The following is a 16,862-nucleotide window of genomic DNA, read 5'->3' on the forward strand; positions in this document are numbered from 1 at the left end:
CATGCTTATGAACTCATGAGGGTGATAGGATGAAGCTTTTATTTATTTTCTCCATTTTGTCATATTCGATTGCTATCCACCTTGTTCTGCAATGAAGCCAGTCAGTAAACCGGAAAACTAAATCCCCAGTCTCCTCTCTGGTTGCTTCCGGACCCCAAACACACACTGTGTATGACAGATATATTTAAAGGCGACATTGCATAAGTATTCTTTTTTCTTTTACTTTAACAGACATTTGCACAATCTGGCAAACACAAACTCACAAGTCACTTCTCTGTGATTATCATGCGAAAATGTCTTAATGCAGTAAACTTTAATGGTGCTAACCGTTCATGCATTGTGAATTCGAAAATTATTTCAATGTTGCAGAGGTAATTTTTATTGCAAAACAGATATGCGACCCGTGACAACATACCAAAATTCTTATGTGACCCACCCATGAAACTTGTGGCCCACTCATGAAAATTATTGCCCACCCCTGCTCTATAGTGTACATGATGAAATTAATGGCGTTTCCTATAAAAGCTGAAATTCAGTCAAGCCGGACTGTTTGTTGAAGATGATGGTTTAGTCCACAACTCTCCTCTGAACCAAATTTCCTGAACGGAATCATATTCAGCAAGATGCCTTGTTGATAGCTAAACATCTCCCTCTGCTGTTGAAACGTGTAAACCTCGTACATTGAAGACAAAAAAAAATCCAATCCAGTGTCCATACTCATTCCAGACAACTTGTGCTGCCAAAACTGTCTCATGGCATAGAATATACTTGGTAGTCATTATGTCTTCTTGCTTCTCAAAATTTTGCTCAACATTGATATTTTGAATAAACAACAAAGGATGTCAAAATCGTTATTTTGACACTGAAAACTATACTTGTGTACATATTTTAGTAAAACGTTTATCATAATTTTAGATATTTTCAAATGTAAATATGTAGTAATGACCTCATTAAAAGGTCATTACAGCCTCAACATTGTGAATTTTTTTTTGCAGCTGAAGCATTTCGCAAAGTATGATCCAATGCAATGTTTTGGTGACAGGATGGTACTTTTGTCCAGCAGGTCACCATCATTTCACTAAGCCACCTCACCACTGCTCTTCTCTGATCAAGGATTGTGAGACCAAATCTCAAACAGAAGGTCAAGGCTGTCTCGCTGGCCATATAATAATTAAAATTGTTCATTTATCAAAAATAAAAAATCCTGTTCATTTATAATTGAATTACAATAATCCCTTACAAATATAATCCCTTATGTAAAAGTAAAAATGAGAAAATTTCATAGCCCCCGTGGTTTTAGTAATTTTGCTGTATGGAATTAAAGGGATAGCCCATATTTATGTACAACTAAAATGGCTGCCAGGCTACCTGTCGGCCATCTTTGATCATATCACAAAATAAAATGAGTGACATGTGTATGCAATCATGTAGTGTGCTTGTGCCATGACTGAACAAAATTGGACCTTGCATGTTTGAGAAATGGTTGGGGACACATTTGAAAAACAAAATGGCCACCGGTCGCCTATCTTGGATCTAATCAAAAAAAAAATGGACATGCATATGTAAGCCATCATTCTCTATCAGTGTGCCAAGTTTGAACAACAGCGGTAAATACATGTCCGAGAAATTGTTGAGGACATGTTCAATGTCGGATATTTTTATAACTAAAATGGCTACCAGGCTGCAATTTTGGATCTGATCTCGAAAAGAAATGAAGTGCATATGTAGGCCATCATTATTTATCTGTTTGCCAAGTTTAAACAATATCGGTAAATGCATGTCCGAGAAATGGTTGAGGAATTGTTCAACATCAGGTTTTTGTGCAACTAAAATGGCCACCAGTTGGCCATCTTGGATCTGATCTCTAAAAGAAATGACGTGCATATGTAAGCTATCAATTTTTATCAGTGCACCAAGTTTTAACAACATCGGTAAATGCACAGCCGAGAAATGGTTTAGGAGGTGTTCAACATTGGGGTTTTTTTTTTTTTACAACTAAAAAGGCCGCCAGTTGGTCATCTTTAATCAGATCTCAAAAAAAAATGACGGGCATATGGAAGCCATCATTCATTATCTGTTTACCAAATTTAATAAACATCGGTAAATGCATATCAGAGAAATGGTTGAGGACGTGTTTGACAGAGGTTTTTGTTTGTTTGTTTTTTTCTAACTAAAATTGGCACCAGTCGGCTATCTTGGATCTGATGATGAAAAAAATGACTTATGCATATCATGAATTCCATTGTGACAAAATCACTCATTTAATGCATTTAGGGACATATCCATCTAGATTATCGCCGTTTTCCATTAGAGAATGGAGGTAAAATCGTGTGCATGAAAAAGCATGGAATATGATCCACACTATAAAATTTCATCCAGTAGTCTAGCGTCGGCGGTTCGATTTTGGGGAATGACTTAAATTTTGTGCCGGAATCACGTACACAAATGACGTTTTCCGATACTAAGCGTAAATAACGATATATCTGCCTCGTTCAAAAAGATAAAAGGATCAGTGATATTCAACCTATTCTGGGCTTCAGTGTTGCTGATCAAATCAATACACTCTTTTAATTGGGGCTAATTTTGTGAGATCCCCGGTTAATTGAAACTTGTGACGGAATCACAGAGTCTACATGATGGAATCACGACTGCAATTTATTGGGGTTAATTATTTTATAATTGATCAAAGACAACGTGTGAGAATGCTCAATGGATATTATTAAACATTACAAATGGGGACAAGGTAACATTGTCAAATTAAATCATTAGTTAGTGGAACAATGAATGAAAACTAAGCAACCGATAATCTGAGTTAACAAGTAACTAAATGGCAGCTTGTACCGTAAAGACAGGCCTACTTCTTATGGTGATGAAGGGACATTCAAACATCTGGTACGTCTGATCGTAACTACGAGTACATAATTATTCTGCACATTCGTCACATGAAATTATCCCCCGCTCTTCTGTAAACCATCGCACATGTATCATGGAACCATGTGGAACAAAGCGGACATTGGATCCCGGATGCTGTATCCTGGTTGTCGTCGTCCCAGTAGTTTCCGTCACACAGACCACATGCATTGCTCTGGTCGTCCCTATCGACTTCAGCTCTTTTCCGTGGTCTGGTCACACACGACTTCTTCTTTCTCGCCTTCTTCAGCTTCTTATTCTTCATCGACGGCTTAGAAGTGGCATGGGAGGGGCCAGCGTTGGGAGCCACTTCGTTGTTCGAAGAACCCGGATCTGAAATAGTACACCGTCGTTTTTACTCAATAGTAAGAGGTTTTAAATGAACAAGAGTCGATAGGTATAAGAGTAGATTTTCTAATTGGTGTCCCGACAGCCAGGAAGGTACAAATTAAGTACATGCTTTACCGACGGATGGCAGTGTGACTGTTACACAATGTAACGGAGTCACTAACCTGGTGTGGCATTCTGCAACTCGGGAGGTAAGGTGGGGGTTATATGGTAAGGTGGCGTGATCAGGCGGAAAGGTCCAATGTCCGCAATTGATGTGCAGTGATATATGTGCCAGCGGCGCAATAAAGGGTTAATATATGTGTGACACATCTCAATGCTCAGCTCAACTCCCCAGCATCCTATCCGTACTACCACATTACATTGTTTCTATTGCTAGAAAATTTCCTCTGTGTATTCTTTGTCATATATATATATATATATATATATATATATATATATATATATATATATATATATATATATATATATCCCAAAGCAGTGCAGAGTCTGTGAGTCCGTCACATTTTCGTGATTCCGTCACGCTCGCCAGCCGTGACTGGGGCTAAAATGACAAAAGTCTGAATTTCCGGCGATAAAGCATGCAAATGTATAATTGGTTACTTAGTATTTGATTAGCATGCCTTGAATATCACGAAGCCAGAAAGAAATAACAGAAATTGTAACGGAATCACAAAATCGCACAAAAGTGACAGTTCAAATGTATCCCATCGTGCACAAGCTTGATCTCAACTATCACATGAATTAAACTGTAATCTCAAACATAAACGTGTGCAGCTACTTTTCCTGATCATATTGATATGTAATATGTTTACTTACCTCTCGGAATAATGACAAGTCTCCATATTTGACGCGGGAAAATAGTCGAAATTCACACGTGGCGAAATCTTCATGCTTGTTGCTACGTGTCATGTTACACAGGCCCGCAGAAATAAAATTTGATTGCTTGGATTGGCCAAAAAGAGGAATTTTAACATACATCGGATGTTGATGTTTATCAAAAACGAAAATGAGAGAGAATCCGAGCTATTTTTAATTTTTGTTGTTTGGTTGACATTTTGATGGAATTCATGTAATGATCAATTTCTCACGTTTACCTTGTTGTTCTGCACATCTCATTGCAATGAAACCTTTGTGGGGATGTAACATACATTACATACATTTTAAACCCATTGGATACATCGATTGATTACGTTGTGTGCGTTTTGTACTGACACACACTTTTACCACTCAACAGCACTCATGTACCCATCCCATGTACCCACAACATCCCATGTACCCACAATCAACACATCCCATGTACCCACAAACCTTGTCCGTGGTTCCTTGTGATCGAGTTCATGTGAAGCTTCAACATCTGGTCACGAAAAGTGAGATTTTTTTTATTCCTTCTCCCGACCTTAGAACAGTGAGCTCCCTGAGAGGAATCATAATTATTACAATTAACAGCGAATATCACAAACACATGCGGATATTTATATATCGGTTATACTTTGATGTTTCATGAAGAGACTTTCTCGGGATCGTTCACAAAGCACGTTACGCGATTGGGGAGTGGAGGGGTGAGGGGCGGGGTGGGGAGAGGGTTGACGGAGCATTACAGAGAGGGGTGGTGGAGGGGGAGGAGGACGTCAGAACCACAGTCATGTGATATCTTCATCGGCACAGCCATGTTGGATTTCCCCTTCACTGTAGACATGTCAATTTCGAACGACCTTGCTTTTGGTGTAATTCGTCCAAAGATGATCACTCAGGTTGGAATTGAGGGTGGAGTCAGGCCAGCTGTCCAACCAATGGGTGGAAAGAATGTTACACACCTCGGATGAACAAGTGTGTTATGACATGGAATATACCATACATTGTAAAATTGGTAATACTTATCGAAACTCACCATGACGATGCAGTCCGTGTTTCTTTCAACACGGAAAACCTCTCCAACACCAAGTTTAAACGTTTAAGCTTGTGAACAAGAGCAAATTGAATAGATTTACACACTCGACAGAGGAGCTACACAAAACATGTCTGTTTGCTGAGGTCCTGTGACTCAACAACCATTGTTTATTGCCATTGCCATGGTAACAATAGCACAATGGTTTTCTGTGAAAACGCAAATTGCAGCGACCAATTCTCAAAGTTTGTGAAATTACTTTAACCTGTAATGTTTTTTCAATACTCCAGTTTATCAACGTAATCATGCTAATCAGTGCAAAAAGTGGAAAATTTATTTTATTTTTTGGATGGAAATAAAAATCGTATGCTCACAATATGCTAAGACCAAGTGCAGGTCCATCAAAATAAAATTTATAAACCATTATCATTGTGCATTATCGTCACGTCAACATCCATAATTCAGTGCGGACAGAGAGTTTATCATCGTTTTTAGAGGGTGAGGTCCTGTGCTGTGTTTAAAACCTCAATTTGGAAATCACCACCAAATGGGAACCGATTATCCATGTCGACCCCCACTGTGTTAATGTGCCCCGTTATGAGCTTGTGGGTCACTATCCCGGGTCCAGATTTGACCGCTCAGTATCCTACGTGAATATTGACCTAGCATCACTGTCCAGTGGGATTACAACCGACATCCAATTGGGTTACTTCTCACAAAATCCAATGTACACCCAAGCTCTACCTGCATATGCTGTGAGGACATGCACCATGCATCTGGAAAAAAACATTACCAGTGGATAGCCATTCACTATTGAGTTGAGAAGTCAAGCCATCACTCATGTCACCAGTTATGCCTGCCGTGCATGACTGTGCAAGCTGTCTGTCTCATTGAGACTTAGTTTCAAATAGGATTTCTGTGTTTGACGATAAGCCTGAGAAATTTAGGATATGGCCTGCAGCCTTCCAGAACATGATCAGAGGAGCACCACCAATATCTAATGAGCAGCTTAACCTGAATGTTCAACATATGGGTTCAGAACCCAAAGCACTCGAAGAGCATCTTAACTGAGTCGACATTTCGAACCCTGATGCCGGTTTAGAGCAGGTCTTGAATCGCCTTCAAGAAAGATTCGGCAGCGATGAAGAAATTTCACAATCATTGCTAAATGAGCTGGAACATTTGCCTCAAGTCTCTCCTCAGGACCGCAAAACTTTGCAGAAATTTAGTGACACCATCGAGGAAATCGAGGCCGCCAAAAATGGTGGTTCGCTTCACAGACCTGCAGCTTTGGATATATCTCTGTTCCTCAAACCAATCATAGCGAAGCTTCCACCTGACTTCATGGGTCGTTGGAGGATGCAGGCCTTCAAGTATAAAGAAACCCACAATGTCACCTTTCTGCTAATTTCGATGCTCGCATCCTTCATTCCGTGCAATGCAAAGATTCAAAATGACCTCAGTCTGATGGTTTCCATGGGATATCATGGTGGATCATGTTCTTCGGCTACTAAGGTGAACGCTCTCCTTACTATGAAGAAGAGAATATCTGCCTTCACCAGTGGCATTCTTCCATGGTTCAGAGTAAGCAAGACAAAGCTCACAGGTGAATTGCTGCTACGAATTGTCGAATGACCAACCGCAGCAGTCACTTCATAGAATGGAAGATACACAGCAATTCTGCCCCAGTCACAGGACCAAACATCCTCTTGCACATTGCAGAACAATCAAAGCAAAAACATTGCAATCCAGACTCATACTTTTTAACTAATGGAAATTATGTACCAGATGCGCTCTGTCAACTAACCATTAAGTCAAGGAGTTTCAAATAAGTTTGCATTGCTCTCTATGTGAGCGGCACCCATCATTGCTCACCAAGCACTTCATGATGCCAGTTATGCTGTGATCAATTGTCCAGCAGGGAGACAATTTATCTTCGAACCCTGAGAGAGTGTCAGATGGACTTTGAAAGCATGGCGAGGAGCGAACCTCGGTAATTGACAGGTGTTCGGATATTTGTGATAGCAGTGGTTAAAGAGGAAGGTCTTGTTCCAAAATCTGTCTTGTGAAAGTATTCATCACTGGTAATCCTGAAAACGAATGCTGTGTTGGATGATCAGTAAAATGGGTCTCTGGGCCACAGCAAACTCTTTGACTACTTCAACTTGCCAAAATAATCGAGTCCCCTATGAAATCAAAGCCTGTTGTGGAATGATGGCAGCCAGTGGAAGGGATGTCTGGAATCTTGTTATCAAATCTTTCAATGGAATCATCCACCTGCTGCTTCCAGAGATAACTGAGTGTGATGCTATTCTTTGTAAGTCCTCCAAGATTCCAACACCGGAGGTCACAAGACTCCATTCGCATTTACGTCCAATCACTGAAATGTTTCCCGAACTTGACCCCAAAGCGACCATCTTGCTGTTGGTTGGACGAGATGCTCTCCAGCTGCTTAAGGTCAGAGACTCTTGGAATGGACTACCTCATGTTCCGTGGGCACAGCGTATGGACCTTGGATGGGTGATAATTGGTGAAGTATTTTTGGATGGCGTCCATAGCCCTGAGCGAGTGGTGGTCCATTGTGTTATACAATTCTTGACAATGAAAGACCCTCAGTCTGCTCACCATGCCCTAATTGTATCACAGTCAATGACATTATCCTGCATACTTTCAGGTCAGCTCCATGGGATATCATGCGATCAGAGAGCCTATGACGACGGGGTCAGCAGTACGTCTTTCAGAGAACATGGAATGATGACAAGCCGGGTCACTCCAGAAAAGACAATTGTTTTCTCGCGATCATTGAGGACAGATTCATCAGGAATTACAATGGCATTTGGGTGGCTCCATTACCCATGAGAGACAATGTAAAACTTCCACACAATCAACCCCTTGTAATCAACTGCTGAAAGTAAAGTCCCTTTGAAAGCTTTTGGAAAGGAAACCAGCCTTTAAACAGCAGTACTTGGACTTCAAGTCTCAACTCTTTTCCAAAATGACATGCTGAGCCTCTTGAACCAGGAACAGAGGCAAAAAGACAGCGATGGCATCATCCGTATTTTGCTGTATCCCATCCACGCAAACCTGACAAAATTTGTGTGGTGTTCGACAGCAGTGCTATGTGGTGTCTCGCTAAACAAGGTTCTACTTCCTGGTCCAGACCTCATCAATATTGTCCTCGGCATGCTAATATTTTGTGGAAATTGGCCAAAAAAGTGATTCAGTGGATGCATTGCATGGTAACTAATATTCATTCATCATGTGGGTGTGTCTCCTCCTCGAAAGGTGCTCACTTAAAATTCTGTTAATGAAGTATCATTGTGTGTGTTGGTTAAATCCATATGCGGGTTTCAGAAGGTGGAAAGGAGTCCTCCCAGGCATTGAAGTGTCCACCTGCATTTTGGTAATGGATCATAATTCATGGACCAAGGCGTGAAGATTTCCGATTCCAAAAGTTTTGTTGTGAGGGCTCTGTTGAGGATCGTCACTGAGCCCCAAACAGCTTCCAACTGGAGTTCATTTGTAGGAATATTCCCAGAGATGGTTTTACAGATCTCTGTAAGGTTATTCTTTGTCATTTTCATTGAGCTGCAATAATCACAAATGTAACTCCAGCGGTCTTCAGCTTCCAATATATTTTCCAGGTTTGTTTTAAGCTTGATTTAGGGTAATTTGAGCATTTTTTATTTCGGGTAATTTGAGCATAAAAGCTTATTTTAGGGTAATTTCAGCATTTTTTTGCACGAATTTGAAGCTAGAAGACTCACTATTTCAATGAAATCACACGTTTTCGCTTCAGAATAGTGATGCAGAACAAAAAGTTGTCAGACAATGCTTTTGTTTGGTTTAAAAAGCTTGTTTTAGTGTCATTTGAGCATTTTTTGCGCGAATTTGAAGCGAGAATACTCACTATTTCAATGAAATCACACGTTTTCGCTTCAGAATAGTGATGCAGAACAAAAAGTTTATTCAGACAATGCTTTTGTTTGGTTTAAAAAGCTTGTTTTAGGGTAATTTGAGCATTTTTTGCACGAATTTGAAGCTTGAATACTCACTATTTCAATGAAATCACACGTTTTCGCTTCAGAATAGTGATGCAGAACAAATAATTGAGTCAGACAATGCTTTTGTTTGGTTAAAAAAGCTTGTTTTTGGATAATTTGAGCATTTTTTTTGCACGAATTTGAAGCTGGAATACTCACTATTTCAATGAAATCACACGTTTTCGCTTCAGAATAGTGATGCAGAACAAATAATTGAGTCAGACAATGCTTTTGTTTGGTTAAAAAAGCTTGTTTTTGGATAATTTGAGCATTTTTTTTGCACGAATTTGAAGCTGGAATACTCACTATTTCAATGAAAGCACAAGTTTTTGCTTCAGAATAGTGATGCAGAACAAAAAGTTGTCAGACAATGCTTTTGTTTGGTTTAAAAAGCTTGTTTTTGGGTAATTTGAGAATTTTTTTTGCACGAATTTGAAGCAAGAATACTCACTATTTCAATGAAATCACACGTTTTTGCTTCAGAATAGTGATGCGGAACAAAAAGTTGAGTCAGACAATGCTTTTGTTTGGTTTAAAAAGCTTGTTTTAGGGTAATTTGAGCATTTTTTGCACGAATTTGAAGCTAGAGTACTCACTATTTCAATGAAATCACACGTTTTTGCTTCATAATTGTGATGCAGAACAAAAAGTTGAGTCAGACAATTTGGAGAGCTCCCACAATAGGGTCCTGTGACCGTTTTTCCGGGACCAAGGTTTGAAGGTTGATTTAAATCAATTTGAAGGTGCCGATTAAAATGAGCTGGGGTGAACCTCGTGAAAATGTGGGCTAACTTGTCCAGACGCGAAAATTCAAAATGGCCACCACACGGCTTCCAGTATATTAAAAAATTGCATATCTTTGGTTCTGCATGTCCGATTTTTATGATTTTTGGGTCTAAACATATGAAGACCACAAAGGGAAAACCAGAGTTGTCAGGATAAGTCAATTTTGAAGAAACTGAAAAACAAAGTTTCAAGACTTTGGTGGACTGTTTAATAACTGTCATATGTCGATTTCTTTTCCAGTAAAAGGAAGAGTGATCATTGGCCGATCAAATTAAGCATGTAGCATTTGCCAAGCTTCTGTGTTATTTAATTTAAGAGCAAATAACAAATCAATGTTGCAAACTGACATCACTGTTTATTCCCTTGTTTAATAATTGCCATGCAATTTTAACCCAGGATGTGTAGCAAATTCATGCTTGTTGGTTATTAGCATACATTACATGACTTTGGTGATCACAGATTATTTTTTTCAACATTAAACGGTCATTGTTTTTTGTTTGATTGGTGTTCAACGCCATACTCAAGGGTATTTCGCTTATATGACGACGGATTCTCCATTTCTTACTCCGTACTACTTAATGTGATGGAAAACCAGGAGGAAACCAAGGATAAACCACCCCCACGATAGCCGAAGACACCTGATGTGACTCCCTCATATACCTAAGCAGGTTGATTGGGCGGTGCGTACATCGAATGAGGATGGGTACTCAGATGCACCAACCATTAAGCCATGGCGTGGGTCCCATAAAAGTCACAATAAAGGTTTGACCAGGCTTGAACCACGATATGCACCAACTACGGAGCCCATGATACAACCAAATAGGCTATTGTAGTGCTCAGAGTTTATGCTGTGAAAGTTTTGCAACCTTTCATTTTTTAGTTTCTCAACTCTGAATATTATGGTGGAACAGTAAACATGAATGAAAGGGAGATAACCAGGAGTAAAGTACTGACAACTCTGGGTTTCTACTTGTTCAGCTTTGACAACACTTGTTTTTTCATTGCACGGCTAAACTTTATACCATATAAATTATGTGACACCCCTGGTTATTTGTTAAAGTAATATTGTGAGAGGAAACCTTATGTTGCCAACTATTGGCAGGTGCATTAACCCTGAAATTTATAAAAAGTGACATCACCGGTTTTCCCCTTGTGGTCTTCATATGTTTTAAGGTCAAATATTTCATTTATCAGCATAATATCTTGTTAAGTGTAAGAATTAGAATTTTAAAAATGCTTTTTTAATCATTTTTGCAGAAAAATCCTAGACGGCCACAAACTGACTGCAACGAAGAAGACCAGGAAGACACCCTGAATAGTTAAGATGCATAGGTTTTAAGTAAACTGAAATGTTACTATGTTTTAACACACTTTTCATTTATTACAGAGATCCTTGAATGAGTCATAGCCATGTCGTCCAAGGGAAAAGATAAAAAAAAGGAGATGTGAGGAGAGTGAAGAAAGCCAGAAGTGCATCCTCTGTGGTGAGCATTGCGATGAAAACAAATCCAATACTACCCCTGAATCATGGGACAATCTGAAGACTTTAGCACAGCAATGGCATCATCGAGATAGGTTTGGAACAGTATACGACACCGTGAATTGGGATGCCGGACCACAAAACAGGTTCTTTCATAAAATTTGCAAGATTACATTTTCTAGTAAACGTCATATACAGCTGGCAATAAAGAGACGAGACAAAAGTTTGGCAGCTGAGGAGATACTCCAAGAAGAAAGTAGCTGTTCCGCTTGCTGTTCTGTGGAACGACCCCGGAGACTATCTCGAGCAGCAAGTGGGGTGATACATGACAAAAACTGTTGCGTATGGTGCATGAAGCCGGAAGATGAAATACACCCCACCAGGGACAGATGGCATATTATGCAAACGATGGATGCCTGGTATGCATTCAAGGTACATACAGTGTACCTCCAAGACATCAGGATGCGTGATCGCATCTTAACGATTATAGATGCAATATCAGATCCCTTTGCAGCAGAAATCCGCTATCACCGGTCCTGCTGGAAGAAGTATGTGTCGCCATCAAAAAGCAGTGAAGATGGTCAGCTCCATGTACAAGATATTCGTCTTTCTGAAGTACGACAGATGTTCTTCAAACATGTACGCTTGGTTGTGTTCGAAGAGCATGAGTTGCGAACTCAACAGAGTCTGCTGTCTGATTATAAGGCCTTATTGAGAAACTTTGGTTTTGACCCCAGTGGCAAGAAGTCAAGCAACATCAAGGAAATGCTTCAGAAAGAATTTGGTGAAAACATTGGCTTTCATGACTGCCATCGAAAAAATGAAAGTACACTAGTATATGATACATCAGCTGGTGACAGCTCCACTGAAGTAGCCATTTATTCATTGGGTGTCAGTGATGATCAGCTGCTCAACAATGTTGCTAGACACATGAAAGATGCTCTTGCTAGTATTCCTGAAATGGCATGGCCACCAAGTGTCGAGGAATTGGAGACACCACAGGCCCCAAATGACATGTTTTTGAAGTTTCTGACATGGTTGAAAACCCCACAGAAGCAGAACTTTGAAGAAAGCAGCAGAGATCCTGTGGTTCATGCATTTGCCTCGCTGCTTTTGTCATACATCACAGGAAAAAGCTCTGCATTTCAAACACAGCTGTCAGTGACACTGCATGGACTGACCCAAAGTCGAGAGATTCTGGACATCGTCAAAAAGTTCTCCCTCGGAATCTGCTATAAATCTGTTCTTCAACTCTATGATTCATGGGCAAAGCATGACCTTGAAAAAAAACGATGTATGTCCAGTAGAGCTTGCAGAGATTATTCCTGGAATTGGCATTCTTGACAATGACGACTTCTGTGAAGACACACTGACAGGCGCTGATACATCACACCGCACCAATGTTACGTTTGTGCAACCTCAGAACCTGGAAGTAACTCTACCAGATGCAGAAAGAGACATGTGACCACTGCCCACAAGTTCATAAGACCTGAAACGTTTGTGCCTGGAGCAACATGTTGTTCAGCCCTATAAAACAGTGAAAGGTGGACAACCAGTTCCTCGTCCAGAGATTGATATTAGTTGTCAGAACACAGATGTACAGAGAGAGAGGGGTGTCATCCATGCTTTGGTGTGTCGTGCAGATGACCAAACAAACATGTCTGCTGATGAACAAATAACTGGTGCATTTGGTGGGTTTCAGGTTACTGTGCAGCAACATGTGAAAAAGAGCAAACCATACTATTTCTTAACATTTCCTAAGCCTCCACACAAATCTGTAGTCCACAAAGTGATGTGCAGGATGGTTGTTGCAGCTGAGAAAAAAAGAATGCCCTTTCTTTTGCTAGTTGCTGATCAACCAGTTTATGCACTTCTGGTGCAACTGAGTAATGAAAATCCTGAAGCCTTCAAAGACATTGTGCCATTTCTTGGGCCTTTCCACACACAGTGCTCATTCAAGTCTGCCATTTTTAAACGGTTTGATGGTTCTGGCTTGTCTGACATACTGGTTGCTGCACAGGCCATTGCTGAAGGTTCAGTAGAGAAGGCACTACGTGGGAAACACCACAAACGTAACATCAGATGTCTTCGGTTGATGTATGAAGCTCTGAGTCGACGGATGATCAGAGAAGGCATGCAGGATGGGGTGTACCTGTCTGAAAATACAAAGGAGAAGATTGCCATACTTCAGGAATCCTCCACAACTCCAGAGCAAAAGCAGGAAGTCTACTCAGAGTTGGAATCTCACCCAGATATTGTGTCCTTCGTGGAACAAGTGTTCCAGAGTGCCGAGTCATCGAACAGTTCCATGGTTAAGTATTGGTTGAGCTTCATGTCAATGGTAGAAGTTCTGATGCTGAATATCGATGCAGTGAAAACAAGGAACTGGGATGAATTCAAGGTTTCATTGCGAATGATGATGCCATGGCTCCATGTCTACGACAATGACCGTCGACGGTATGCTCGCTGGCTTGTGGAATTCTGGCTTGAAGTAAGTAGTCTTCCCAAGGAAAAGGCCAGATACCTACGAGATGGATTGTTTGCACAATCAATGACTGGCAGGCCATATTCCTGTTTGCCTCCAGATCTCTGGATTGAAATGACAATGAACAAAGGTTCCAAGATGAAGGCTGGATGGCTGAAAATTCTGCGGAATGAGAAGATGCTGTTAACTACTACGAGGAACGTGAACTCAGTCAACAGAGTAAGGGCAGCTCTTCACACACTGACACAGATGAAGACCTCTGCTCTGAAGCATATTGAGAATACCCCCAGTCGTCTGAAGATTGACGAACAGGTTGTCCAAGACCTAGACAGTTGCATCACTGAGTTTGACTGTGACCCATTTGACTTGGATAAACCACAACTGAGAGCTCTGGTATCCGGTGTTGTCGCCTCAGGTGACCTGGTACATGATTTTGAAAGTGCTCACGAAGATGGTGAAACAAGAGTGACTCAATTCTTCAGAGAACGAATGTTTTCACAGAACACACCATTTGATGCTACAATACACAGATGTTCAAGATACACTTTCAGCAAACCTCCTGTAACTAGGGATTCAGTCTCAGGCAAAGTGACAAAGACAGATGCTATGGAAAACAGAGCAATGGCATCGTTAATTTGGCTGGCAGAATCTGGTGAAGAGAAGTTTACTCTCGCACAGGTGATGGAATTTCGCGTGACAGATGAGCGTTTACCCATATTTAACATCAACGGTACCATGAAGAAAGTGCAAAAATCAAAGTGAGTTGAGAAATTAAACATGCAGCCTGTCGAACCTTTTCCAGATCAGTACATTGCCCAAGTCGGTATGGGTTTCCTGTGGGGATTAGCGACCCCAACTGCAGAAGATCGTGAGAAAGCTGATGGGTCTGCCCTCACGTGGGGAGATTATGCTGAAAAGCTTTTTTCCGTTATTCGCAGAAGGCATCCGAATGCAAGCCAGATTGTTTTTGTAAATGATGCCGATGGTGTGGAAAACTCCATCAAAGACAGTGAGCATGAGCGTCGTAAATCCACGACAGCATATAGAGATGGGTCCAGAAATGTGTACATGAAAACATCAGATAGGTTTCCTGCTACAAAGAACTTCCAGGTGCTGTTCAGCAATCAGGGAAACAAACAAAGGCTGCAAAAGTTATAAAGGATGAGTTCACCAAGCTTGTAAAGAATCATAGAGAAATTGACTTTGTGTACTCCATCAGGCAAAATTGTTGGAACATCTCCTCCAGAGAAAGGATGGAAGAATTTGAATGTAGTCACATTGAGGCGGACACAATGCTGTTCTTCATCTATTCGCAAATCCGAAAAGCAGGAAAAAATTGAGACAGTCGTGATTGATGCCGAGGACAAAGATGTAGTGATTCTTTCTGCATATGTTGCACATCAACTGGAGGGCACCCTTGCTATCAAACGGAAAGACAAAATCATCAGCTGCAGAGACCTTTGCTCTGATGATGTAGCTGAAATATTAATCCCATTGCACATCCATAGTGGATCTGATACAACGTCTGGCTTCTATGAACATGGGAAAAACACAGTTTATGAAACAGGAACAGGAACTCAGGAGGCACGCAATCTTTTGAAAGATGTTGGCAAAACACTTCCAGTGACACAAGAGGTGCTTCAGCAAATGGCCACATTCACTATTAGACACATCTATAATGACACAATCAGTGAAACGTGAAGTGAATCCAGAGCACGGAAGTGGGGTCAGATGGAAAACAAGTCCACGTCCCGCATCCCACCAGATCCAGATTCTCACAATCCGCATGTGACGCGAGTTAACTACCAAGTTTACATTCAACTAAACTATGACAAGCCGGATGCACCTCCAAATCCCACCAACCATGGTTGGACAATGAAAGACGGTAGATGTGTGTCAGTGAGGTATACCCATGATGCACTCCCAAGAAGTTTACATGACTTGGTTGAACAAGAACAGACATTGTTGCACGATGATGAGGCTGAAATAAATGATGAAGTTTGTGACTGGAGCCAGCGACTCAGATAGTGACTGAAGGATTACATGGATGTGTTTCAATGGAGATTTCATTTCATTTAATATACAACTGTAAAAACATTGCCACAGTCAAAATATAAGAGATGTTAATATTATTTTATTATGACTGTCTTAGATAAAAGACAGTTTGGACAGTACATCAAACTTTGGTCAATGCAAATTACAGGAATACTTACCGGGAAAGCGTCAATTGCCGGGAATTCAGATAATTCATGTTTTATTTCATTTTTCCATTGAAACACTGTTGCTCTACAGACAAAATGGAGCAATGTAGATATTCTTTCATCATATTACTGTTCTAGATAAAGTACAGGAGGGACATACAAAAGAATGGTATAACCTTCCTGAACAGTGTAAAAGTTGAGAAATTGATATTATGCACACATCATGTTCTGAAAATAAAGACAATGATTGCGTCCTTCTCTTCTTGTCTCAATTTGTTGTGCACTCCCACATATAAACAAACATTTCCTTGCATGAAACGATTCACTGCCAATAATATTATGAGAAGAAAATTGATTTTTTACTATTTTCCAGATGTTACTCGACGACAATCTTGGATTTGGCCCCCTAAAGTTATATTTAATATTTTGTGACAACCCTTAAATATAACAATCTGGAATGGTAATATATGACATCCTTGACCGTCAAAACATATATTTTGACCCAAAAATCATAAAAATCGGACATGTAGAACCAAAGATATGCAATTTTTGATATACTGGAAGTAGCATGGTGGCCATTTTGAATTTTCGCATCTGGCCGAGTTAGCCCACATTTTCACGAGGTTCACCCCAGCTCATTTTAATCAGCACCCTCAAATTGACTAAAATCAACCTTCAAACCTTGGTCCTGGAAAAACGGTCACAGGACCCTATTGTGGGA

The 16,862-nt window shown here is 40.4% G+C and overlaps 1 protein-coding gene across 10 annotated transcripts in view; it reads left to right on the forward strand.

The window, feature by feature from the left end:
* Positions 1–4,526: 4,526 nt before the first annotated feature.
* Positions 4,527–16,862, forward strand: part of LOC147032166 (uncharacterized) — a 59,577-nt gene continuing 47,241 nt past the window's right edge. For 6 of the 10 annotated variants that reach the window (XM_085869523.1, XM_085869519.1, XM_085869522.1 and 3 more), the window contains exon 1: positions 4,531–4,628. Coding sequence is in view for 4 of the 10 variants with exons in the window: in XM_085869530.1 (XP_085725656.1) it covers positions 4,532–4,628 (97 nt within the window). In the remaining 6 variants the exon portion in view is untranslated. Of the gene's footprint in view, positions 4,629–16,862 lie in introns of all 10 variants that reach the window. The other 4 variants (XM_085869530.1, XM_085869528.1, XM_085869527.1 and 1 more) reach the window with 1 other exon arrangement.

The sequence above is a fragment of the Eptatretus burgeri genome, chromosome 2 (assembly GCF_056783735.1).
Source record: "Eptatretus burgeri isolate ZD-2024b chromosome 2, Ebu_testis_v1, whole genome shotgun sequence".
NCBI lineage: Eukaryota > Metazoa > Chordata > Myxini > Myxiniformes > Myxinidae > Eptatretus > Eptatretus burgeri.